Source organism: Vipera ursinii (assembly GCF_947247035.1).
Source record: "Vipera ursinii genome assembly, chromosome: 11".
Taxonomy (NCBI): Eukaryota; Metazoa; Chordata; class Lepidosauria; order Squamata; family Viperidae; genus Vipera; species Vipera ursinii.
The window spans coordinates 17,938,921-17,962,486 of record NC_139524.1 but is presented as its reverse complement, the minus strand read 5'-3'; the positions used below and the strand labels follow the sequence as shown (position 1 = coordinate 17,962,486).

Below are 23,566 nucleotides of genomic sequence, written 5' to 3'. Positions count from 1 at the left end.
CTCGCGAGACCTCCGCCGCCCGCAAGAAAGGAAAGCGGCGCAGGCTCTCGCGAGGCTTGGGCCGTCCGTGAGGGGCGGCGCGCGTGCGTCAGTGCCCGCCTCTCCCCCCCTCCCTAGGTTTAAAGGATGGAGGAGGAATAGCGGCTCGAGGAACGAGACTTCAGGGCGCAGGTCTCGCGAGAGCTGGCAAGCTGCCGGCCTTGGGAACGCAGAGCGGTCCGTCCGTCAAGGAAAGTTCACTGCTCTTCCTTGCGCCGCTAGGGGCAGACCGAGCCTACGTGACTCAAGGCAAAAACCAAGAGGCGGCCTTGTCGTTGGTGAGCATGCGCAGTCTTCTCGGCCTCTTGCGATGCGTTTTCCCCTGAAGGGGCGGAACCTTCGTTAACCCTCTGAGGGTCGGACGGAAGGATTTGGAAGCCGTACCAGAAGGAAAACAACTTTGGTCCTGAAGGAGGCATGGCAGGATCGGGGAGTGATCTAAAGGCCTCGTTGCTGAAGCACCGGCGCACCACCTTCGAACGGGTGGAAAAATTTATTTCGCAGGATTATTTTGTGGATTGTAACCTCCGGGGCAGGTGGGCTAGGGTTGGTCCGTTCGCTAATTCCTTCCCCTGCTTTTCCCCAGTTCAGGTAGTCCTCGACTTACGACCATTCTCACAGGACAGAAAGCTGAAAGAGATGGAAGGAAAGAGAAAAATCTTTAAATGCTTTTAAAAGCAATTGATCAAACATGTTTGTAGGCTTAAACACCAATTGTGATCCTAGGAATTTGCACTGTATGCTAATCAATGGTTGATTACTTTAACTCAATTGTTGGAATTCATAACCCTAATCTTTGCCCAGCCAATCCAGAAACTAGTCAACCCCATTTTAATTAAGCTATAGAAGTTTCCCCTCTAGCTACCGTAGTGGATTATAAATGTTGGAGCTCAACTCGCCTTAACGCCATTTGTTTTGGAAAAGTTGGTTCTGTGGAACTTTAATGACTCTGGTCCTAATAAGGCAGGTATGGATTTAAATCGTGTAGTGTTGAAGAACTGGAAGACCATGACAAGTTTATCAGGGAGGAATATGCAGTCTTCAGTTTCTGAGAATGCATTATTCTTTTGTGTGCTGTTTCAAAGAGATAAAATACTGTGTGTCTTTTAACAGGCTGTTTGGTGACAGGTGTGCATTGGCGTCTCTGTCTTACTTTGAAACTTCTAAACGAATTCCATACAGTGAAGCTATTGGAGAAGAATTCAGCCCTATTAAAGTTGGAGATAGCTTTGGACAGACGTAAGTATTTCCTTATTCAGAGCTGAATTTCCCATCTCATTTCCTAAGGGAACAAAATGAAGGGTTTCTACTTTAGCTTAGAACCACTTTAGCCTAGTGGTTAAGGCTTCAGGCTAGAAAGGAGGAGATCATGAGTTCAAGTCCCTCATTAGCCATGAAAGCCAACTGAATGAATTTTGGACCAGTTACACTCTCAGTCCAATCCATCTCACAGGGCTGTTGTTGTGGGGAAAATAGGGGGAAGTTATTTCTAAAAATAATGCTGGCTGGAGACTTCTGGGAATTGAAGTTCAAACATCTTCAGGTTGCCAGTGTTTAAAGGGTATAACCATTGTACTTTTTAGTTAATGGAATCTGTGGCATCCTGACAGTTTTAGTGTCACTTTTCTAAGGTGGCACACCTGCTGGTTTAAATTAGAACTCAGCATTCCCAAGAAATGGACCGGAAAGGAAGTGCACCTTCTTTGGGAAAGCGACGGAGAAGGAATGGTGTGGAGGGATGCCCAGCCCGTTCAGGTAAGTGGCTGTCATGAAATTATCACCAGCTGGATCAGGATCAAAAAACAAAAACAAAAAACCCGCCCCCATGATAAAAAGGCAAGTACACAGTAAATAAAACTGCCTCAAATGCTATTCATTGGGGGAAATGCTGGAGAAAAATAAAATGTTTACAAAAGAATGTGATGGACGTAATAATTCAAGGACTACCTATATTGACAATGTACCTGTCCAACTATATATTATTTGCCATTATCAGAGTTTGACCCGAGAAGGTGAGAAGACCAGTTATATGCTGACTGACAGTCTAAAGGAGACCGACCTTCATGAGTGAGTCACTATTTTGCAGTATTGTTATGGAAATAATACTTTCCTGCTCCAGCAATTCAATAGAGATGAACCTTGCCAGTATTTTGACATAAATCTTTGTATAGAAATAATGCTTAAAAGTATTTGAACTGTTGAATCAACTTGGGATAACCATCCTATCCTGGAAATGCCAGGTGCTGAAAATGCACATCGCCTGCAGTGAATAATCTGCTGACATAAAACTGGAACAATGTAAGTTGCTCAAATTCCAGTGGAAAGAAAAATTATTTGCCAGAGGGATGAACAGATGACTTGGGGTGGAAAACTTTTGCAGTGTCAGGGTAATCACTGGGAGCCTAATTCAGGCCCATGGATTCTTCAAAACAGAAAGGTGATAGGCACTTTTTCCTCTTCTGCAGCTTGACCCTCTATCTGGAGGTTGCCTGCAATGGTCTCTTCGGAGCTGGGAAGGGCGGCATGATTGAACCCCCGGATCTGGACAAAACATTCTCCTTGAGTAGAGCAGAGCTGGTGGTTTACAACCGGGATGTCCATGAGCTTCTGGTGGACTTTGAAATCCTCTTGGACATGGCCAAGGTGAAATGTCTTGTTTTTGCCATTTTAATGTACTGAGAGGTGGGGGGGGGGAGGGGGCTTATGATCTTATTTCTGCTTTTTAACTTTTGATCCCCAGATATTTTTGGGTTCCAATTTGAAGAAGGTTTTGGTGGTGAGCTTGACTTGACTGGTCAACGTAAAATTTATCTTTCTTTTCCTGCTTAGCTCCTCGGAGAGGAAAACCAGCGGAGCTTCCAAGCACTTTACGTAGCGAACCAGATGGTGAACCTGTGTGATGTCAACAACCCTGCAACCTTCCCGGCTGTTCATGAACTGGCCCGCTCTGTTTTCTGCCAGAAGAACGGAGAGAGCCAGCATATCATCCATGCAATGGGTCACTGTCACATTGATACCGGTAGGAACAGCGTGCGTGGTATATATTCCAGTCCAGGAAAGATCTGCCAGGCCTAATATAATTAGGCAAAGGAGTGAGGGATGATATGCAAGTAGTCCTCAACTTGCAACCATTTTGTTTAGTGACCTTTTGAAGTTACAACGCCACTCAAAAAAGTGGCTTAACAACCGTTCCTCACACCATCGCAGCATCCCCACAATCACGCAATCAAAATTGGGCCGCTTGGCAACCAGCATCATGGACTCAGTTAATCGCCATTTCTGACCTTCCCAAGCTGGCTTCTGACAAGCAAAGTTGTGGGGTGGGGGGTGGAGAAAGGGAGTCGGATTTGCTTAATGGCCACATGATTTGTTTAACCGCAGGGATTTGCTTAACAAACATGGCAAAAAATAGAATAAAACTGACCATGATTCACATAATGACCGCCTCGCTTAGCAACCGAAATTCTGGCCTCGTTAGTGGTTGTATTTAGCTTTTAAAAAATACCCCATGCATTGCATAGATCTAGTGAAAGAAATTTGGGGCACATAGCCCTAGCGTTGTGCTGCTTACCCCCAGAAATCGTGGGTGCTCCATCACTGGAGATTTTTAAGAAGAGACTAGACATTCACCTCTCTGAGAGGGTATAGGTTCTCCTGCTTGAGCAGGGGGCTGGACTAGATGACCTCCAAGGTCCCTTCCAGCTCTATTCCTATTTCTATTCTTATTCTATTCTATTCTATTCTATTCTATTCTATTCTATTCTATTCTATTCTATTCTATTCTAAATTTCTTATTGTGCAGTATCAGCATATGTTCCAAGGACATTATAGTGCCATCACTTGCAACTTGCGTTGCAAAGAGTAAGGAAATCACATAAGAATTCCAACACATACTTTTTAAAAAAAATATCAATCTCATATATAGGCATTGCAAAGCTTTTAGCTTGATTCCTAATAATAATTTCCGGGCATTGGACAATCCTACACGTGGCTAAAACAACTATGCTCTAAAATTAAAATCTCTTCTATCCATCTGAAAAATCTTTATTACGGTTATAGACAATCCTCTAAGCACCCTGTAAGAACAAAGCAAATGTATTTGTGAACGGCTTGCTTGCAATTGTAACCTTAGCTTGGCTGTGGCCTTATGAAGAGACGGTCCGTAAATGTGCACGCAGCTGGGTAACTGTTGTACGCCTGATGGAGAAGAACCCGGACTTCACATTTGTCTGTTCACAGGTAATCGATACGTAAGTGCCCAGTTTTTAAATGTGTTCGTGCGTGTAAACCATAATGTGGTTTCTTTGGTTTTGGAATTGGATATGAATCCTATTATTGTGGTTTTTGCTTAGACCGTGTATGAATCCAAACAGTTGTGGCTTATTCAGTGAAACACTTAACCAGGTTTTAAATCCCTATAATCATCTTCTTTGCTTGCTTAGATCAAGGGTCTCCAAACTTGGCAACTTTAAAACTTGTGGACTTCAACTCCCAGAATTCCTCAGCCAGCATGTCTGGTTGAGGAATTCTGGGAGTTGAAGTCCACAAGTCTTAAAAGTTGCCAAGTTTGGAGACCCCTGGTTTAGATCAATGAGAAAACCATATAAACTAGCCACTGTGTCCAGATCTTAATACTGGAACATTTTGGTGTGTAAACTGCAGCTCGGATGAAAAGAGACATTTTTAGGACATTTATGTGGCTTTTTTGTCTACAGGCCCAGCAGTTTGAATGGGTGAAGTCCTATTACCCTGGTTTGTATGCTACAATTCAAGAATTCGCAAAAAGAGGACGCTTCATACCAGTTGGGGGAACCTGGGTGGAAATGGTAAGGCTGCATTATAGTTGGACCTTGCTTACTGACCACTCAGTCGGTGAAGGCTTGAAATTATGACAGCTGAAGAAAGGGACACACGGAATTCCGGCCATCACCATCATAGTCTCATGAACACAATTTGGACCTGCCTGCTTTTATGACCATCCCTCCCTGCTGCCCCCAGCTGACCTTTGTCCTTGTCTTCATCTGGATGCAGCGTGGGAGGTCAGGTATGGAAAGAAAGTGGGTTCTGCAAAAAAGTAGAAAAATGATACTGCTAACCCTTGTGATACTCAAGATCTCAAGAACCACGAATGGTAGATTCAGGCCAATAATGCTAGTTGGTAGCAACATTGGGTGGAAGGTAGCTCGTGAGCTGGGGTTTGCTACTGATGTGGGGATTCAGTTCTTGGTGGGGAGCGAGGGCCTTTTTACACCCTGTGAACTTCAACCCCCATGCTGACTCAGGAATTCTGGGAGTTGAAGTTCAGAGATGGTAAAAGGGCCATAGTTCCCCATCCCTGGTGCGGAAATACAGGTGTTTTATTCCCTCCCAGGATGGAAACCTTCCAGGTGGAGAATCCATAGTTCGTCAGTTCCTGCAGGGACAGCGTTTCTTCCAGCAGGAATTTGGGAAGCTGTGCTTAGAGGTGCATATCTATATTCCTCTTTTCCTACCTTCCAGGTGTTTCCCTAACGCTCCTCAGTCCTGCCGGGATGGCATTTTTGTAGCCTCAGATCCTAAATCGGAACCAGTGTTGTCTGTTAAATTAAAATGTGGATAGCAGCAGGGACCGTAAAGAACTCCTACGCCAGTCCAGTGAATTCTGCTCAACCTGCACATAGATCCTGCAGCAACCAGTGAACTAAATGGCCAAACTGGAAACGGAAGAATATTTGAATTCACCCTATCATGACAGAGTAGGCAACCTTGGCTCTTTTATGACTCGTGGACTTCAACTCCCAGAGTTCCTGAGCCAGCATAGCCAAGGTTGCCTACCCCTGCCCTGTGCTCTTTGGTAGGGCAATCAAGCAATTACACTTTCCCATAACTATATAATTTTTTGTTCAGACTCCTAGGCACTGCCTGGATAAGTCCCTGCAGTTTTCTTGGCAAGTTTTTCAAAAGTGGTTTCTCATTGCCTCCTTTCTAGGGCTGAGAGAGGGTTGGCCCAAAATCGCCCAGTTGGCTTCATGCTTAAGACAGGACTAGAGCTCACAGTCTTTCGGTTTCTAGCCGAGGGCCTTAACCCCTACTATCTCTCTCCCATAATTATATAAGAAGCTAAACTGAACTTCCTCATCATTCTGCACGGCCAACATCAATTTCCAGTCAGTCAGCATTTTTATTCTCAGCTCATTCTATGTATTTAATGCCAGCTCTTCACAGACAAGGCCATTGTTTTTTTTATCCCCAAACCAGTTCTGGCTGCCTGATACATTTGGTTATTCAGCGCAACTGCCACAAATAATGCGTGGCTGCGGGATATGTCGTTTCTTAACTCAGAAATTGAGTTGGAATCTGGTGAACACTTTCCCGGTAAGATTTATAGTTTAATTCAAATAAACCTGGACGCAGGGACCCGCTGAGCAGCGGTTGGTCTCATCTGGATGTTAGCCTGAAATTTATTTCAGAAAAAAAAACCCACTGAACTTGTTGGGGACTGGGTGGTTTATTGGCTACCTGCAATCTCTTGTAGCACAACACCTTTTTCTGGGAAGGCATTGATGGATCCCAGGTTTTGGCTCACTTCCCTCCTGCGGATTCCTACGGATTGTCCGGTCGTGTGGAGGAGGTGAGTAAACCCAGCAAAAGTGATTCTCCATCTTCACAGCAGGAGAGACAAACCCAATAAATTATTTTTATTTTCCTTGAAGGTAGGAAGTGCCAAATAGTGTGTGAATGGGAGATCTACCCTCTCCCTTGTGCCCCCTCTCTTCTAGATGTTAAGAACGGTGAAGAATAACAAGGACAAGGGCCGTGTGAATCACAGTGTCGCTCTCTTTGGATTTGGAGACGGAGGAGGGGGACCTACACAGAAGATGCTGGACAGGCTGCTGAGAATGAAGGATACAGATGGTCTACCCAGGTTGGTTTCTCTTGGCTAAACTGGATAAACAAAACCGGAAACAAAGCCAATAAAATAAAAGAACATTCTGTGCTTGGTTGCTCATGCCTTAGAGCCGGGGACTCTATACTTGGCAACTTTAAGACTTGTGGACTTCAACTCCCAGAAATCCTCACCCAGCATGGAGAGCCCTGCCTTAGAGCACTGTTTCTCAACTTTAACCCATGCCCGGTTGGGGAATTCTGAGAGTTGAAGTCCATCTTAAAGCTGCCAAGGTTGAGAAAAGATTAGAGAGTAATTTCCTTAAATGAATGCAAGACCAAGATTGTCTTGGTTGGGTGTTCCCTGCAGTGGTGATTTCCTTTCATGCAGGGTTCAAATGTCTGTCCCAGATCGGTTTTTCTCTGCCCTGGAGAAGGAGAAGGCTCAGCTCTGTACTTGGGTTGGAGAACTGTTTTTGGAACTGCATAACGGCACCTACACAACTCACGGGCAGGTGAGACTGCACAAGGCATCATAGGAAGTTTGTAGACATTTCTGTTAATGCTTCACTGTAGGCTCCAGGATTCAGAGCAGTACATCTGGAATGTATCTATTAATATTATGGTTCATCGCATAATTAGCCAGATGTTTAGACCGAGTTTGGCATTTTTATGCACCTATCAAGGCATTTCCAAAGACCTGGGATAGGCAGATGTTGTTTGATGGTGTTAAAATTGTTGCAGGATGTAAGCTGCCTTTTGCAATTGACGGGTGGTGATTTTTGTCAATTCCCTTCCCAGTAAGCTGCCTTTTGCAATTGACTGATAATGATTTTTGTCAATTCCCTTCTGAGTAAGCTGCCTTTTGCAATTGACTGATGTTGATTTTTGTCAATCCTGATAGCGTTCAAGGGGTGCTCCAGTACCCCTTGAGTAATGAGTAATTGTAGTAATTTAAGAACTGCAATCTCAGTAGGATTTCCATTCCCCAAGGCCTCATTTTTCATTTTTATTTTTAAGTCACTGGACATTTTGTATAAAATCTATAATTTTCTCTCTGGATTCAGATTAAAAAGGGGAACAGGGAATGTGAGCGTTTACTCCATGATGTCGAGATCCTGAGTAGTTTGGCTCTGGTGCAAAAAAGTTCTTTCCAGTATCCTTCTGTTCAGCTTCAGCACCTTTGGAGGTACGCAAATGCAAAATTTTGTGCGTTTTTTTGGTAGAATGTAGAAGTTTGTGGAATTGGGACTGGTCCTTCTGATGGCCAATAAGAAATATGTATAAACCAAAAGAGGAAGAGAAACTGTCATGTTGACTTTCTGTAGATAAATTAGCATTACACCAAATGTCCCTTCAGAACAATGCAAGCTAGAAACATACTTCTCAACCTTAACACGAGAATCTGACATTTTAGTGGAAAGAGAGAGATAGAACTAGAGGTGTGGAAACTTATATAAAAAAAAGGAAAACAAAAATGTACACAAAGAATGACTTTCGACTTCTTTCTGAGATGTATAAGGCACTAACATTCAACTCTTAGTTCAACACCTTAAAACCAGCTTCTTATCTCTCTCTTCCCTCTTCGTCTTCTTCTTGATCGTTAGTTTATGTTGTTGTTTTTTAATCCGTATGTTCACAAAATTTAATAAAAGTACTGCGAGAATCCCGACTTTTCAGTTGGATCACCAGATCGAGGCTGGTGCAAATGACACACGTTAAAAGAGTGTAATAATTGCGAGCCCGCTATTTTAGGCCGAATAATGAGTCCAGCTACATAACACTTCTGATTACACCAAACTGTGAGTAGGTCCAGATGCATCTTTCTACGCTCTTCCATATTCTCTCTCTGTGTGTGCGATCCCTCCTCCCACTCTTCTCTTTTTCGGCTGCAGGCTGCTGCTCTTGAACCAGTTCCACGATGTCTTACCGGGCAGTTGTATCCAGCTTGTAGTAGAGGATGCCATGAGGTACTACTCAGGTGAGAAGGAACCAGCCTTGAGAATTTGGTTTGGTTAGGCAGCTGCCAAAGATCAGGGACCATAAATGGCCATTAGAGTCCTAAGGCTGTGCTGCTTGGCCTGGTTCACGAGAGGTAGACCGTGTGACTCAAAACAGCAGGTTCAGTCCTGACGTTCTGGTGATTCAGGGCCTGTCCTGATGGACATCCATGGTTGTCTGCCTTGATGGTTCTGCTCAGCGGAAGGTAGCTTTCTTCCTTTTGATAGAACCATTAAAACAAGATTGTGGTATCCTGAGAGAGAGGGCAGAGGAAAGGTCAATAAACAGTGGAAAACTAGGAAGATCTGAGATTCTTCCTCCACTGTACAAGGACTAAGAAAGTCTCCAAATGAGGGCTACGAAAGAGGCTTAGATTTATAACTCTGATTTAATCTCTTCTGCAGCACGCTAGGCCTCAAGTTTCCTTTTCCAATATGTAGCATAGCTCATTCTGAATGTGGACAGTCCTTTGATGGGAATCCTCTCTTTCTTCCTCTCCTTCAAGAAATCCGAAGTTCTGGAGCTCAGCTTCTGAAAGACGCCACCCATTCTTTGTGCGGAGCGCTGTTGGCCAACGGGGATAAGAGCAGCGATACCATCCTGGTTATCAACACTTTACCATGGGAAAGAACCGAAGTCGTTTCCAGAACTGGACCCCAAGGATCTGAGACTTTAGGTGGCAACACTGCTTCAGTTTTAGAGTCCCTACCTATAAGGTTTTGGCCACCTTACACAAATCCACTTTTCTTTAGATTGATTGGGAACTGACAGAAAAGATCTAATTCCTCTGGTCTCCTTTTGTGTCTTCCAACACCAGCTTTGGTGACGGTTCCCAGCATGGGCTTCTGTGCTCTTCAAGAGTCATCACCTCCTCCACATCCTGTGACAGTCAATAAAGAGGTGGGCTTGTTTTTTGAGGGTTTGTTGTAACTTTGAACGGTTGCTAAGTGAGGACCGCTTGCAGTTGAAAGCGACAGCCAGAGAATGACTTGTCTTTTGGGTTATCTCAGTCTATGTTACCGCTCTTTTTATAAAGATGGTGATAATATAGTGTAACGATACGTGAAAAATACCTTGGGAGACGGGTCGCAAAATTGCCTAGGGAACAGTTAGATAAGAGACAGCACAGCCCACAGCTGCATAACAGATGCAGAGTGGCTCACAAAGGACCCTTCTCTAGTTGGGAGAATTGTACTTTCGGATTGGCAACATTCTGCTAACGTAGTTTTAGAAAATAGTCAGATAAGAGAGGACATGTCCTAGAGCTGCATAATGGGTGGAGAAAGAGGCTCAGTGGGGACCCTCCTTAGCTTCTCAGGCTGTAAAAGAGATGGTGGGAGATTTGTACCTTTCCGACTTGCAACATTCTATGAATGCAGCTTTACAATAAGGTAGGAATAGCTCACCTGGTCGTGTTTCCTGTCTGCTTGACCTGGGAAGGCTGAGACATAGGGAATCTGCCATTGTTTTTTACCCCAGGCAGATGGTTCTGTTACTCTGGCCAATGGCATCATCCAAGCCTGCCTGGATCCTTTGGGAAGGATGGTCTCCCTTTCCTTGCTCCACCCAGACAGGTATTTCTTCATATAAGTACAGGGTCAGCATTACGTTCTGCAAACAGGGCATTTCTCCCTCTTGACACTTCTGCGTTGGTCTTCTTGTTGCAGAGAGGCTGTTCCGGAGGGTTGCCAGGCCAACCAGTTTGTGATCTTTGATGACGTCCCTCTCTACTGGGATGCCTGGGATGTGATGGATTATCACCTGGAGACCAGGTAAGGAGCCTGAAGCAGCTTCTGCTTACAGGGCTGGCAATCTGCAGGGGTTGGATCACTCGTGAATTAACTCCTAATAACAGAAAATCACTGGGAAGGAAAAGAAATCCCTCCCCACCCCCCACCCCCGCAAGCCATCGAGAGGAAGAGGAAGGGGCGTGGCAGGGAAAGGTAACCCCACCTACTTCTAAGTTGGCCCCACCTACTTCTTTATTCGTTGGTTGCCTTTTGTCATGTGCATTCACCCCTGCTTTTCAGTTCTTTTAAGACTATTGGAACTCTGAATCTTGCATCAAGTACTTTTTGGTGGGTCCTTCGTAACTTTGAACGGCCATTATGTAAGGACTACTAACCTATAATTTTGAGCCAGTGATGTCCTACTCTTTCTTTCAGGAAGCCCATCACCCATCTCCTCAAACCCCTGGAAATTTCCATCCCAGGCGGCTTGCGGGGCAGCGTGACTTTCTCCCTGCAGCTCAGCGAGAGCAGCGTCCTAACCCAAGAGGTTGTCCTGGACGCAGCGAGTCCTTACATCTCCTTCCGGACCCAGGTTTGCTTTTCTTCTTCTTTTTTCCCCAGAAATGTTTCACCAACTGGGTAAAATTCGGTCTTTCTTTTCCTGATCTGCAGTTCTCCCTTACTTAAGAGTCGCCAACTGGGGGGGGAGGGGGCAATATCTGCTTTTTTTTTTAATTGCTTGGTTGCTTTCCAGGTTGACTGGAACGAAGCTCACAAGTTCCTCAAGGTGGAATTTCCAGCCAAGGTTCGGAGTCCAAATGCCACTTACGAGATCCAGTTTGGGCACCTGCAGAGACCGACGCATTGGAACACGTCCTGGGATTGGGCCCGCTTTGAGGTGAGGCTCTTCTTCACCTAACTGGTATTCCCAGGATGGGAGTGATCCAAATTCTGCTTCTTTTTTTTGGTGGTTTTTTTTACGTACAACTCTTCAACAGCTCCATGGTGACCACCATCTTGAATGTTTGTACCACACCTTCATCTCATACATCAGGCTGCGCCTGAGGGAGGGAGGGAGGGAAGGAGGGGTCAAATGCGTCATCAGTCTCAAGTCCCTTCGTGCCCCCAAGAGACCTAATTCCAGCCCACCTTGAATTCCGTTGACTCTTATGTACCGCCAATTTCCCTTGACCATTAGTAGCTCAGATTCTTGTAGCGAGCTAAACCTTGCGATAACCCTTTGTATTCATTTGAACTGCCTGGATTTCCTGATTTCCACAGCGCTTGACAGATTTCCCACACGACTCAAGGCCGAATTAAGTTTGCGCCGTGCCTCGTTGACCCCCCACCCCAGTTTTAATGAAAATCCTGCTCACCAGATAGCCACACTGAAGTGTTCCAGAATCACGTTTGCCCTGAAACCAACTTCAGTTTTCCTTTTGGCTTTTTTTGAAGGTGTGGAGTCACAAATGGGCAGACCTGTCCGAGCACGGCTTCGGGGTTGCCTTGTTGAACGACTGTAAATATGGCTGCTCGGTCCACGGCAATGTGATGAGTCTCTCCCTGTGAGTTTTGGTGAAGGCTAGGAACGCCTGGGTTACGGCAGAAATGATTTTGGGAATGACTTCTTAGGTCTTGCCTGCTTTGGTTGGATTTTTTTAACTTTTGCCTTGTGTACCTGCCGACGGTTTTGATAGTTTGTAGGGTTATCATGGGACTTAGCAACTTCAAGTTGCGTTTTAACGCACCAGAAGGGCGGGATATAATTCATACCAATGTTGGCTGCTTGGACCGCTAAGAAAGCAAGCAAAGGGTGTGAATGACTGGATAATACGAGTTTTGATTCCCGTGAAGGTTACGGGCTCCGAAGTCCCCAGATGCTGCTGCAGATATTGGACCTCACCAGTTTACTTATGCAGTGATGCCTCACCTGGGTAAGCAACTCCTGAGAAGAACCTGATCTTGGCAGACTGCTCTTTTTTTCTTCTTCTCCTCCTCCTCCTCCCTCTTTGCTCTTCACCTTCTCCTTCTTCCTCTCTCCTGCTTCTTTTTCTTCTTCTCCCTCTTCCCTCCCTCCATCCTCTATTTATTCTCCTTCCTTCCTCTCTTCCTGTCGCCTCGCCCTTCCTTCCTTCCTTCCTTCCTTCCTTCCTTCCTTCCTTCCTTCCTTCCTTCCTTCCTCCCTTCCTCCCTTCAATTTCTGCAAATTGTTGATTTTGTCTTTCATAAATCGTACCATTAGCACCGATGCTGGGCCAGTGCAGGGGTAGGCAACCTTGGCCCCTTCATGACTCGTGGACTTCAACTCCCAGAATTCCTGAGCCAGCATGGCTCAGCTTGGAAACCTCTCCCTTTCCCCTCAGCATGGCTCAGGAATTCTGGGAGTTGAAGTCCAGAAGTCATCAAGGGAGCCATAGTTCCCCCATGCTGGCTCAGGAATTCTGGGAGTTGAAGTCCACAAGTCATCAAAGGGTCACTGTTCCCTCACGCTGGCTGAGGAATTCTGGGAATTGAAGTCCACGAGTCATAAAAGAGTCATAGTTCCCTCACGCTGGCTGAGGAATTCTGGGAGTTGAAGTCCACAAGTCATCAAAGGGTCATAGTTCCCTCACGGTGGCTGAGGAATTCTGGGAGTTGAAGTCCAGAAGTCATCAAAGGGTCACTGTTCCCTCACACTGGCTGAGGAATTCTGGGAGTTGAAGCCCACGAGTCATAAAAGAGTCAAGCTTGCCTACCCCTGGGCCAGTGGGAAGACACCAGGAAAACTAGAAAGGGAAACTGTACCTCCAAACTGATGGGGGGGGGGTTAGGGTTACCCTAACCCTACTTTAAATAACACTCCTGACTGTACAGCTTTGTCATCCACAGATTCTTTCCAAGGTGCCGAGGTGATCCAGCGGGCCTACAACTTGAATTTCCCTCTTCACGTAACAGAGGGCTCTCCTCCTGGGCCGCGTCCAGCCTGGAGTGCCTTTTCTGTCCCGTCTCCAGCTATTGTTCTGGAAACAGTAAAGCAGGTAAAGAGCCAACGAGAAATCCAGTCATTCAACTCTGTTCATCTGGGCATGTTTTCTTACCGGACCATCTTGCGAGCCTGGAAAAGGCATTTCTCCCCTCTTGCTTTTTCAATCCCAACAATGAAGGAAGGTCCCCTTCTGAGACACTCGCAAGCCCCCCCCTTATTCCTTCTGGGGCTCAGCTGCTGCTGTTCTGACACACAGTCTAGAGCAGGGGTAGGCAACCTTGGCCTTTTTATGACTCGTGGACTTCAACTCCCAGAATTCCTCAGCCAGCCATGCTGAGGGAAAAGGGAGAGGTTTCCAAGCTGAGCCATGCTGGCTCAGGAATTCTGGGAGTTGAAGTCCAGGAGTCATAAAAGAGCCAAGGTGGCCTACCCCTGGATTCTAGTCTGTGGCTCTTCCTCCTGTTTCCCAAGTTCATTCCCACACACGATTAACATTTTATCACAAAACTAATGGGTCTTAGTGTGCTTTATGTTCAACGCGGAAGCTAGCTTAGCTGACTTCTGGCTTGCCAGTCTTCCCCTGATTTCGATGAACATTTGAGCGAATTTGGGGGTTCTAGGTGAAGATTCTCTCAGTTTCGACTCGTCAGGCACCACCTTTCTCTGTCCCTTGCGGCATCTTACAAGAGCAGGACAGGAGGAAGGAAAGAACAAGGTTGAGCTGACGGGGAGATCTTTCTTGGGGTCTTCTTCCCCAGGCCGAGGACAGGCCAGACGCCCTGGTCCTCCGACTTTACGAGTCCCACGGCAGCACAGTTGACACCTGGCTCCAGATGGGCTTCCCGGTCCATGAGGCAGTTGTGTAAGTGGAAAGAGGGTGTCTTAATGGCCAGCTTTTCCCCCAAAGATTCATGGCTGACAGCATCACTGTCTTTTTGCAGGTGTGACCTCCTTGAAAGACCTGATCCTAGCATCCCCTTGGTTCTGGAAGAGCATCGGCTGAAGCTTTCCTTTAGGCCCTTCCAAATACTCTCGATCCTGCTGGTCTTGAAAGGACAGACCAGGACTTGAGGCTTCGAGGCACTGACTGCTTTCCTAAGGACTCATCAGCTGGAGCTTCTTTTCTCTGCCTAACAGGGTGCAAGGAGCACCAGGGATGGGCCACAGATAGTCCTCCATTTATGACCACTGTTGAGACCAGAGCTTCCATCGTTAAGTGATGCTGTAACTGAGACCCTTCAATTTTATGGGTTTTTTTTTCTTCCACGGTTGTTAAACGAATCATGTGGTTGTTAAAGGTCATATAAGCGAATCTAGCTCTCTCTCTCTCTCCCCCCCCCATTGATTTAGCTTCTTGGAAGATCAAGAAATATGCCTCCCAAAATATAATAAAAAGCAATTGTTGAATGAATTGAGTAGAGTTTGGGATCATTGCTTCAACGATCTAGTTTTCTGACATAGAAAAAAAGCAACTTTTAAAGCAGGATCTCTTTTTTTTATTAGCATATAAAAACAGTTGTTTTTTTTCTTAAGAAAAAACATACACACATTGTTATAAAAGGAAAGCATTTGATTTAATTGTTGAAGATTAAATCTTATTCGTTCTTTTGTGCGGAGAGTTCCCTGTACCGGGCTGGTTTTCTTCCCACGATCAGAAGTTTGAGGGGTGGCAACTATTCAAAACTGCAGGAGTCCTTTCAGTCCCGCTTGCCAGAACAATGTGAAACCAAAGGCATTTCCCCCCCCCCCCAGGTGCAGGTTCTTAAAAGCAGCGTAAGTAACATCCAAGAAATCTGCATAACGCTAAGTTTAAAAGTTGGTCAACGAGGCAAGAAAATATGGTCTCACGAGAGTTCTCAGCTGGTCATCTTGGATCAAAAGCTTGTATTTATCTCCTCGGCTGGAGCATGAAGCGCTCTTCCTGAAGCTCACTGGGGTCCCTCAGTTGGTAATCTTGGGTCCCAAAGCTGCATTTATCTCCTCCATTGGAGCGTGAAGGTCTACCTGGCGCTTATGCAAATATCCTTCCGCACTTTAGGAAGCCTTCACCCGTTTAGATCTTGAGATTGCTGGTGCCTTAGCTAAAAAAAGGAAAATTAATAAGAGTTAGAGGACTTAGTGCAGGGGTTGGCAACCTCGGCTCTTTTATGACTTATGGACTTCAACTCCCAGAATTCCTGGGAGTTGGAAGTCCATGAGTCATAAAAGAGCCGAGGTTGCCAACCCCTGATTCCTAGTGGATAGAGACTGGAGGTAGCCCTCATAAACCCCAGATAGGTTATCTTTCTCACTCTGTTTTTTCTGAGCAGGCATTCGCCTCTTCTGTGCTGGAGGTGGTGAACTTAGCAGCAAAGATTCTTGCAAATCAGAAGATGATTTCTGGGATCTGGTCTTGGGACCCCTGGCTCTCTTGCCCACCACACTGCCATCCTCCTTTTCTCGAATCACTCCATCCTCTGGTTTAAGTTTCCTTCTTCCCTTAACTTCTGTCTGAGCAGGACTGCTGCTTGAGTTCGTCCTTGGCTTGCCGGCCTGCAGAGACGGACACAGATGCTCAGAGAAGCCAACCCACCCCTCGAATGAGGTGGATCAAATCCTGAGATCAAAACTTGATCTCGGGCAGAAGAAGAGAGGGACCTGCAGATATCTGAAATGTGGCTCAGTTACGACAGCCGGAGACTCCCTAGTCCCCAAATTCACATTCGAATACGTTGGATCACCAGAATGACATGAAAAATGGAAGTCCCAACTCACTATGGGGAGAACGGCTACTTGAGGGATGCTATCTTAAGTAGGAAAAATCACACGGGATCAGGAAGACTTTATTCTTAGAACTGTAGGATCTCTCTGCAGGTAAGACCTTGACATTATGACCAGAAGCTGCCCCAGCAAATTCGTCGTTAATGTGGGGCTGTTCTTAAATGAGGCATCCCACGATCACACCGAATTTTATGACTTGTTGTTTGTTTTGACCATGGATTAAGCAAATCCAGCTTCCCCCGTTGAACTGAGAAGGTCACAAACGGTAAGCACAGGACCACAGGACACGGCAATGCTTGTAAATGCGAGCCGTTTGTCAACTGCCCAAATCGCAATCGCGTAGCCAAGGTCATCCAGTTAACAGATCGAAAAAGCACTACTAACTTGTGAAATGGTCAAATATTGGACTAGGAGGTTTCTATCTGCCCCGGTTTTCTTGATCTTTGGAACAATTATCCAGTTCCTTGTTTATTTTTTCTATCTTTTTTTTTCTTCACTCCGTTTCCAGGGTAGAGGAACTTAACTAATAATTTTGGGAACTTTACCCAGAGAGGCAGAGAAATAGACAAACGAGAGAGACCTTAATGTCTCGGGTAAATAATTTCCCCAGAGAAAGAAATAATATACCTTTACCTTTGAACTCTGCAGAGTTTGTTTAGACTTCGTTTGTGCCTTCTTTGTCTGAGATTTCCCCCCTGGGATTCAAAACATTACACACAGACACACACACACACAATTAGATCAGTGCCATCTTAATTTCTTAATTAACCACAATGTTATTCTGTGTTCTATGATACAGGAAGAAAAGGTGATTTCTTAGAGACATGTTTCTAGGTTAGGTTTGTTTTCCAGCAGAGAATTTTAATCCCCAGATCCTTTAATCAGAAAAGCTAGCAGTGAAATCTGAAATTTTCTGGCTGCAAGTAGAAGTTGCCTGGAACGGAGATCTTAGCAAATACCTTTGATGACAGCCTACATGCTGCTGTATGGGGCGTGGGGGGGGGGGGAGAACACACTTTCTCATTTTCTCTTTTCCTTAAATGTAAAAATGGAGCTCACCTTTTGGGGTCAGGGGTCCAGGGTCTCCCTATATGGAAGAAAAATAATTCAGGTTTCTTGGAACAGAGTTAGGCCAGGTTTGCTATATACAGGTGCTGATCATCCAATAGTAGTAGTAGTAGTAATAATAATAATAATAATAATAATAATAATAATAATAATAATAATAATAATAATAATAATAATAATAATAATAATAATTTTATTTATATACTGCCCTTCTCCCGAAGGACTCAGGGCGGTGAACAGCAATAGCCCTTAGACTTATATACTGCTTCACAGTGCTGTACAACCCTCTCTAAGCAGTTTACAGAGTCAGACTCTCGCACCCCCAACAATCTGGGGTCCTTATTTTACCGACCTCGGAAGGATGAAAGGCTGAATCAACCTTAAGCCGGGCAGGATCAAACTGCTGGCAGTGAGCAGTGCAGTGCTGCAATCTAAACACACAACTCCAGCTTGTAGTGAAAACACACATCGACATGCAGGGGAGGGTTGGACTAGATGACCTACAAGGTCCCTTCCAACTCTGTAATTCTGTTGTTGTTCTCTTAACATATATAACATGTCAGAGCATGCATAGTCTTATTGCGCTGAGATAACCTAGGAGTAAACACAGTGGTCTATTAAATGGTGGTTTATCTTACACTATCTACAATCTCATACGCCGGGAACAATATCCAACACACAACAGGAAACAGAAGAGAGAACAAGTCTGCGGAGCCTTCCTTTCTATACAACGCTGTTAGCCACGCCAGCAGGTGAGAATGGTTGCGTTTATGCACAACACACTAAGGCAGATATTGGTGCAGCCTTCAAACCAAGGCAAAGATGGCTCCATCATCTTACCTAGAGGGCAAACGTTGCTTGTCGCCTGTATCCCTACCTGGAACCAGATGGTCCTGCCATTAGCATCACGCAAGGATTTCATGCCCGGAACGGAGTAACAGTGAAGCCACTCTTCAAAGATGGCAGAATCTTCTCGGTTGGTGGGGTCATATCCCTTGCCACCTCCTAGGTGAAGACAAGCAGAGACATAAATACAGGTAGTCCTTGACTTACAAGAGTTCATTTAGTGACCTTCAAAGTTACGACGGCACGGGAAAAAAGGGACTTACGATCATTTTTCAGAGTCACGAACTTTTTGCAGCATCCCCTTAATCTTGTGATCAAGGTTCAGAGGCTGGGGCAACTGGCTTGTACTTACGTCTGTTGTGCCCCAAGGTCATGTGATCCCCCTCTTGTGACCTTCTGACCAGCAAAGTCCATGGGGAGGCCAGATTCAGATAATCAGCGGGTTATTACGTTATGATAACTTATCAACTGCAGGGATCCACTTCCCACGTGTGGCAAGGAAGGAAACGTCTCACAACCACAGAGGTTTGCGGCTCCACTGTGACCGTGACATACCTCCACAACGGAGCCCAGTGTTTCCACCGCTAAGCAAAGCGTTTCTTAAGTGAGTTTGGCCACATGGACAAGGCCTTTGATAAGCCCATCTGTGAGGCTCTGCTAAACCAGATGCTAAACCTTTTGGCCCCGTTTGTTAAACAAATCACTGCAGTTCTTAAGGGGATCTGGCTTCCCCCATTGACTTGGCTTCTCGGAAGCCCGCTGGGAAGGTTACTAATGGTGATTGCGTGACCCCGGGACACTGCAACAGTCAGAAATACATGCCAGTTGCTAAGCATCTGAATTTTGATCACATGACCATGGGGAGGCTGCAATGGCCTTAAGGGTGAAACCTGGGCCCACGTCATCTTTTTTTTCCAGTGTCCTAACTGCAAATGTCACTATACAAGTCGAGCACTCTGTAACTGCCATAAATCTCACCCATCTCAAATGGGGGGGATCCTTTGGGGGCCCCACCGGGTGCTTACCTAGATTCACGACCTCCATGGGCAACAGGTGACAGATCTCCAGCAAGTCGGGGTTCTCTCGTTTCAATTTCACTTTCTTGCTGAGGGTTGTCCCACCCGAAGCCTGAAATACGGAGACAGGAAGTTGGATAAACAGAAATATTTTCTAAACGGGGAAAAGAAGGGATTCCAATCCGATATCACTCCGCCTTCCCTTCTTTAGATGAAACTTTATGCAAGTAGTCCTTACGACCATTTGTTTAACGGTTGGTTCAAAGTTACGGCGGTGGGAAAAAAAGGACTTATTACTGGTCTTCACACTTACTACTGGTGTCACGTGATTGTAATCGGAGTGCTTGGCAACTGGCCTATGCTGCAGCTCGGGATCGCCTGATCACCACTTGGGATCTTCTCAGCCAGTTTCCAACAAGCCAAGTCAACAAGAGAATCTGGATTCACTTACTGACCACACTTGATTCGCTTTAGCACAGGGGTAGGCAACCTTGGCTCTTTTGTGACTCGTGGACTTCAACTCCAAGAATTCCTGAGCCAACCATGCTGACGGAAAAGGGAGAGGTTTCAAATGCTGAGCCACGCTGGCTCAGGAATTCTGGGAGTTGAAGTCCACGAGTCATAAAAGAGCCAAGGTTGCCCACCCCTGCTTTAGCACCTTCAACTGGTTCTCAACATTGCACCACTCTATCCTTTGAGCTTCTAACCTCTTACCTGCAGTCCACGCTGCAGATCTTCCAGAACGGTCCGTGCCTTCTCAAAAGGAGGGATGTTTGATCTAGAAGAAGTCGGAGAAAAGGCTCAGAGGGTATTTAGTAATCATGGTTGGTGCTTCTTGTTTGGACTACTTCAAAGGGTCAGTCTTGCAAGTTTGAAAGTTACTCTCCCTTCCCTTTTTTTAATTCTCTCCTGAAAATGAAGGATGTTAAGTTTGCAGGGTAGGTTGCTAGTAACTGCACTGAAGATGTTACCTAGTTGGGTCATGAAACGTCTGCAAGAAAACAACCAGGCTCAGAGAGCACCCAGGACACCACAATTCTCCTCCTCTTCTCCTCCTCCTCCCCCCTTCTAGCACTGAAGATGTTACCTAGTTGGGTAATGAAACGTCTGCAAGAAAACAACCAGGCTCAGAGAGCACCCAGGACACCACAATTCTCCTCCTCTTCTCCTCCTCCTCCCCCTTTCTAGCACTGAAGAAGTTACCTAGTTGGGTCATGAAACGTCTGCAAGAAAACAACCAGGCTCAGAGAGCACCCAGGACACCACAATTCTCCTCTCCTCCTCCTCTTCACAAACCTCACCCCCTTCTAGCACTGATGATGTTACCTAGTTGAGTCGTGAAAAGTCTGCAAGAAAACAACCAAGCTCAGAGAGCACTAAGGACCCTCACAGCATATATTGCCTGTATCCCCACATCTGGAGCTCCAAGGACAGGATTCTGACTCTAGAAATACATGGAACATCTTTCCAGCTTGAAATCCAGATGCTGTTGTCTCTGTGGTCAATCTGCCTTAACGCAACTTCCAACTTGTTTTCTCCAGATGCTTCCTTGAATCCAAAAAAGGTCTTCTGGATTCTCCAACACAGGACCACAAAGTTCCCTCTGCTTTCCAGCAGACCCCAGTGGAGAGGACCCCCCCCCCCCAAAAAAAAATAAATCACAGACTTACCGGTAAAGAATTTCAGCCCGGAGGTAGTTGCCAACTCCGTTGAAAAACCTCTGGTTTAGCAGAGCCTCACAGATGGGCTTATCAAAGGCCTTGTCCAAGAGATTCCTCAGGATGTTTTCCCTGGAGAGCAAGTCCCGACTTGTTAGCAGAAATATTTGGGATTCTGTGAAGCACAAACTTCCAAGAGCCCCAACCTTTTCAGTTGGAAAAGGTGCAACCAGCCTTAAAGTAGAATGACACAAAAAGATAATCCAACTTGATTTCATTTAGTGTAAAATAAACAAAGGTGGGCAGGCTTCCAAGATGAGACCATCCTTTGAAGTAGACTGGATCAAGAAAGAGACACTACAGAGATCCTTTATTGTAATATAGGCTGTAATAACAGAAAACTTGAAAACTTCTCCCAGTTTCTTTCTGCCCATCATGTACCAAATAAAATCAAAGTGGGCTTATGTTGAGTTTCTTTCTCATGCTTCTTTCTACCTCCAGCGCAGTGTTTCTCAAACTTGCCAAGTTTTAAGGCGAAGCAAACTTGATACAATGAATCCCAGTTTGGGTTTTAAGAGATAATCTCACGTCACCCCAACCTTCTCCAATCTGGCTCCTTCTAAATCTGTGCTGTTACAATCCTCGTCCCTCCAGCTGTTAGCTGGTGGATGATGGGAGTTGTATTCCACATCTTCTTGAGGGCCAATCACAAGATTTCCTTCCTGCTATGCCCATTCATGAAAATAAAATTTTAAAAAAAACCTCATTTTTAACTCCAAGGACATCAAGCAGTTGAAACGTACATACAATCCAGGCCTTGGGTAAGGAGGCAAGCGAGTTGGGAGGTAGCTCCTCACCTGAATTGTTCATACTCCAACATCACGCAAGGCCCTCGGTCCGGTTGCCAGGTGCCGTCCACCTCCCACTTGCCAAAACGCCGGACGTCCACGTAGCAGAGAACTCGGAGTGGCTTCTCTTGGGTATAGAACCGCAAGTGAGCGTGTTTGGGCATGTCGGAAACTGGGACCAGTTTGAAATTCCCACTCATGCCAAAACGGAACACAATATCCATAGGGGGCTCTTTCGAAGCCTCCCGTTTAATCGGGCTCAGGGTGAGCTTCAGTTCTTTGCCCCGGGAGACAGCCGAGATGAGGTATCCGTCGCTCTCAAAAGGCACCTCCGGATTTTTGCTAACTTCGGATTTTTCTACCTTCCCCGTAAATGTAATTCCTGCACACACTGCGTTGATGTACCTGGAGGCTAGAAAGAGCTCTGGGCCCTCCGGCATCCTAGAAAAACAGGAAAAGAGAGGAGGAAGAGAGACTTAAGGGTCGGTAAAACCACAGGAGAAAAGCATCAACAGGCATGTTTTAATGAGTCATTATTTCCTTGTTATATAATCTTGTTTTTACTGTATTGCTTCCAGAGTTGAAAATGTGTGTGTGTGTGTGTGTGTGTGTGTGTGAGGGGGAGGGGAATGCATTTCACCACCCTCTTTTTCATCCAACATGCACTGAGGACCCCTGAAAATCCCTCCCACCCAGACACCCACCCCCCTGGCCATCTGCCAAGTCAAAATCATTTCCCAGCTATTGAAGATATTTGCAAATATGCAAAACGATGCCCTTCTTCTATTATTTACGTGTTCTAAAAATGCACTTTTAGGACACGTATTTTAATGAAAACTAGTTTTTCATGACACCTACTTTATTTACCTTTGTCTCGCCTGGGTTTTCCTATTGTTACCTTTACACAATGCAGGAAATAAACGTTCCACCCCAGATTTTGTTTGTCTGGGTTTTTGTTTTTTTACTCAGTATCAATAAACAGAACCGGTACAAATTAAAAGGTCCACCATTTTTAAAAGCAGGAAGGGGTTTTATGAGCAAAAAAAAAAGCTTAAACTTCAAAGTTTTAGGCTAAAATACAATTACAGTTCAGCTGTTGGCTGATTGGCGAGTCAGCCTCTTCCTTGTCCCTGCAGGTGGAACTCCTGCAGGTGGAACTCACCTGAGCCTAAAAGGGGACAAAAGGGGAGGGCAGGGAAAGGGCACCAAGCAGCGCTCCCGGCCAGAGCCCACTCGCTTCAACCAGCCCAGAAGCCACGCGCTGCCCTCTTCCCCTAACGCAGGGAACCGCCCCCCTCTGCTCCTATTGGTTGAGAGGAACCACCGAGCATCTTGGGAGCTGTAGTTTCCGAGGGGCGCACCCACGCTTCTGGGATAAGGGCTTATGTGCACGCGTGGGATATTTTTTTGTGCAAACGGCGGCGGTCGTGAATTTTTTGCAACCAGGGGAGGGGAGGCATCGGGCACCGAGCTTCTGGCGTGGATTTGACGAAGATGGTTTTAAAGCAATCGTTTTAATATTAATATTACCGTAAATATTAAATGCTACTCTATAGTGCAACATCGAAGTGCAATATTAGGGGCAGCGCAATGGTGAATAGAGCGTGAAGGGTGTATATATAATGTATGTTTTTACTTGTTTTTGTGTGTACTAAAACCCTGTGGACAGCACTTAATTTCGTTGTAAGTTACACAATGACAATAAATCTATTCTATTCTATTCTATTCTATTCTATTCTATTCTATTCTATTCTATTCTATTCTATTCTAT

The 23,566-nt window shown here is 45.5% G+C and overlaps 2 protein-coding genes across 4 annotated transcripts; one reads left to right on the top strand and one right to left on the bottom strand.

Moving 5' to 3' along the window:
* The first annotated feature begins 359 nt into the window (after positions 1 to 359).
* MAN2C1 (mannosidase alpha class 2C member 1) lies at positions 360 to 15,010 on the top strand. Of its 3 annotated transcripts, XM_083371204.1 has the most exons (26): positions 364 to 575; positions 1,153 to 1,278; positions 1,671 to 1,794; positions 2,036 to 2,106; positions 2,505 to 2,682; positions 2,869 to 3,058; positions 4,172 to 4,278; positions 4,755 to 4,865; positions 5,411 to 5,503; positions 6,277 to 6,393; positions 6,554 to 6,649; positions 6,798 to 6,943; positions 7,295 to 7,418; positions 7,971 to 8,092; positions 8,799 to 8,884; positions 9,410 to 9,580; positions 9,722 to 9,804; positions 10,384 to 10,478; positions 10,572 to 10,676; positions 11,070 to 11,226; positions 11,389 to 11,532; positions 12,090 to 12,199; positions 12,489 to 12,568; positions 13,503 to 13,651; positions 14,358 to 14,461; positions 14,541 to 15,010. In XM_083371204.1, the coding sequence occupies exons 1-26, from the start codon at positions 457 to 459 to the stop codon at positions 14,668 to 14,670; spliced, it is 3,138 nt and encodes a 1,045-aa protein (XP_083227330.1). In that variant the 5' UTR covers positions 364 to 456; the 3' UTR covers positions 14,671 to 15,010. The 3 variants fall into 3 exon arrangements, 2 of the variants coding, with proteins under 2 accessions (XP_083227330.1, XP_083227331.1); XM_083371205.1 differs by lacking the exon at positions 6,277 to 6,393; XR_014493504.1 differs by lacking the exons at positions 14,358 to 14,461; positions 14,541 to 15,010 and having other exon boundaries at positions 360 to 575; positions 12,339 to 12,568; positions 13,503 to 13,641.
* Positions 15,011 to 15,344: 334 nt separating this feature from the next.
* On the bottom strand, positions 15,345 to 22,936 carry NEIL1 (nei like DNA glycosylase 1). Its single transcript, XM_083371437.1, has 10 exons — positions 22,663 to 22,936; positions 21,805 to 22,236; positions 20,960 to 21,079; positions 20,004 to 20,067; positions 19,299 to 19,401; positions 18,305 to 18,432; positions 17,419 to 17,446; positions 16,993 to 17,054; positions 15,891 to 16,131; positions 15,345 to 15,680 (listed from the first exon to the last, which is right to left on the bottom strand). Exons 2-10 carry the CDS (start codon positions 22,233 to 22,235, stop codon positions 15,634 to 15,636), a joined length of 1,224 nt encoding a protein of 407 aa, XP_083227563.1. The 5' UTR covers position 22,236; positions 22,663 to 22,936; the 3' UTR covers positions 15,345 to 15,633.
* Positions 22,937 to 23,566: the final 630 nt, after the last annotated feature.